Source organism: Parus major, unplaced genomic scaffold (assembly GCF_001522545.3).
Source record: "Parus major isolate Abel unplaced genomic scaffold, Parus_major1.1 Scaffold618, whole genome shotgun sequence".
Taxonomy (NCBI): Eukaryota; Metazoa; Chordata; class Aves; order Passeriformes; family Paridae; genus Parus; species Parus major.
This window is the reverse complement of record NW_015379504.1, coordinates 8,595-10,932: the sequence shown is the minus strand read 5'-3', so window position 1 is coordinate 10,932 and position 2,338 is coordinate 8,595. Positions and strand designations below refer to the sequence as shown.

Below are 2,338 nucleotides of genomic sequence, written 5' to 3'. Positions count from 1 at the left end.
CAGGACTCACCCCCAGGGAATTTGCCTCGATGGCCGTTTGCACCCCGGTACATCCGTACGCCAGCTCCTCTGTGATCAGACACGCCTCGAAGGTGCCCAGCCCCAGCCCACCTGTGGGGGCACAGGAGGGGTTCAGGGGGGTCTCAAGTGCAGAATATTAATGATTTACAAGCATTTATTATCCCAAATGTCGCCCAGGGGCACCGAGATCCAGCAGATGTTCTCCCTAAGGAACGCCTCGGGAAACAGCGTGATGCCAGATCGCTATTTCTGTTATTTTATTTGTTTTCATTCAAGTCAGATGATTTAAAAATCACATTTCACCTTTCTCATGGGGGGTAATTTTGTGCTCAAGGTGGTACAAAATGGCCAGAAAATGCCACCAGGATCTGTCACAGCTTTCCATCTGAGCATTCCCTGGGGAGCTCTTGGGAGGCAGAAAAAGGCCCCTCTTTCTCAAAACAATAAATTTCATCCCTCAAATCCCTTTTTCTAGAAGCAGGGATTAGTACATTTCACCTGGGAAGTTTGAATCACTTCTTCCCTTTCCTGTGCCCATCTCTTTTCCCATTTTGAATTCCATTTGGTTCCTTGACTTTCCCCCACAGCTCTTCACACCAGCCTCAACTTTTCCCCAGCCTCCATCAGTCTCCTCAATATCTCCTTTTCCAGGCTACACATGGATACCCAGCCAAACTGTGCTGATGATTTCCCACTATGAAACCCTGATGGCTTTTCAAATTCACTGCTGAATTTCAAGTGTTTTGCACCCACCCAGCCCCTCTCTCTCACTGCTGGGGGTCAGACAGGGGAACCTTTAAAGGCTGGTCTTGGTTTAGGACTCTCAGGCTCTGCTGTAGAATCAAAAAATCAAAATCTATCAGTTTTTGATACCAGATGCACCAAATCAGTCAAAAAGACCCGACAGAACCTGCTCTGGACACTTCTCTATTTTTTCAGGTAAAACAGGGAGTCTGAAATGTAACATTTTTATCCATGGTTATGCACTGGCTGCATCTGAGCTAAACTTCTCACAGATCCTCAGGAATGAGCCCTTAAATCAGCTCCAGCCTTAGGCAGGATCAAAGTAAAGCCTTAAACTCCTGAATTTGGGATCATAAGAATTGGGATCAAGGGAGAAAAGCTGGCCCTAAGTTATTAAAACAGGAGTTATTTCCTCCCCTGATCCCATCCAGCCTCGTCACACCCTCCTGCCCACGGATTGCTTTGGGATTACTCCAGCGTGCAACAGGAGTAATTTATTTGATTAATTTTATTTAAATTAATTTTATATGTAATCCATAATTTCGCACTGCCATCTCCCCCAAGGCCTTTTCTTTGGTTTATTTTAGGGATTAAAAGGGATCACACTCACCACAGCTCTCTGGGATGTGTGAATTCATCAGCCCAAGCTCCCAGGCCCTTTTGATGAGTGGAACAGGATACTGAAACAGGGAAAATCACATTAATTATCACAGGTAAAATTTCGAATTTTGAGTTCAGAAAAAAATCAGTTTTTTCCTCCTGTGGAGTGGATTTACCTCCCCAGTTCTGTCATACTGTGCAGCCACAGGAATTATCTCCTCCAGAGCAAATTTCCGGGCAGTAGCTTGGAATTCCTTCTGTTCATCTGTCAGTTCTGTCAAAAAAATAAGGCAAAATAGCCCCAAAGAAACTCAACTTCTTCCTTCCCTCTGAACCTCCCTGAGCTCTGAGCGATGCCCACAACAGCATTAAAATGATATAAAATTATTATAAATATAAATTATTATATATAAATATAAATTATTAATATAAATTATTAATATAAATTATTAATATAAATTATTAATATAAATTATTATATTTATAATTATTGAAAAACTACTGGATATGGAGAAAAAGTGCCAGGTAATAAAAGTCTTTTACCAAAACCACCAAGTATCTGCTGCTGCCCCAGAGAATTTGCTCAGGTGTGGAGAAATTTTCTCCAGGTGTCACATCCTAAACCCACCACGTTCCCCTGGTGCTGCTCGTGTTTATTGGAAGGGTTTAAAAGCCAACAGGGGATCACGGCTCAGTGCTGCTCTTTGTGCAGTAAAAAACCTCAAGAGAATTACAAATAAAGAAGAAAGTCTCTAAAATATCATCCCCTGCCACGGCTGTCCTGTGCTGGAGAGAAAAAGGGATTTTTGTTTTTAAATAGTTTTTATAAAAATAATAGAAATCTATCCCAAATAAACATCTGTCTTGGGAATTCCTCCTGAAATTCCTGCTGAGCTGCAGTGCTGTTGCTTGGGTTTTTTGGTCAGTTGTTTCGATGGTGTTTGTGGTGTTTTGGGGTTTGTGAAAAACGAGG

General features: G+C 42.2%; 1 protein-coding gene across 1 annotated transcript in view; it reads right to left on the bottom strand.

The window, feature by feature from the left end:
• Nucleotides 1-6: 6 nt before the first annotated feature.
• LOC107199367 (medium-chain specific acyl-CoA dehydrogenase, mitochondrial-like) overlaps nt 7-2,338 on the bottom strand; it is a gene marked incomplete at both ends in the record, with an annotated part of 9,683 nt that continues 7,351 nt past the window's right edge. The window contains 3 exons of the mRNA XM_015616693.1: nt 7-111; nt 1,376-1,445; nt 1,542-1,675. Coding sequence (XP_015472179.1) covers nt 7-111; nt 1,376-1,445; nt 1,542-1,675 — 309 coding nt within the window. The remainder of the gene's footprint in view (nt 112-1,375; nt 1,446-1,541; nt 1,676-2,338) is intronic.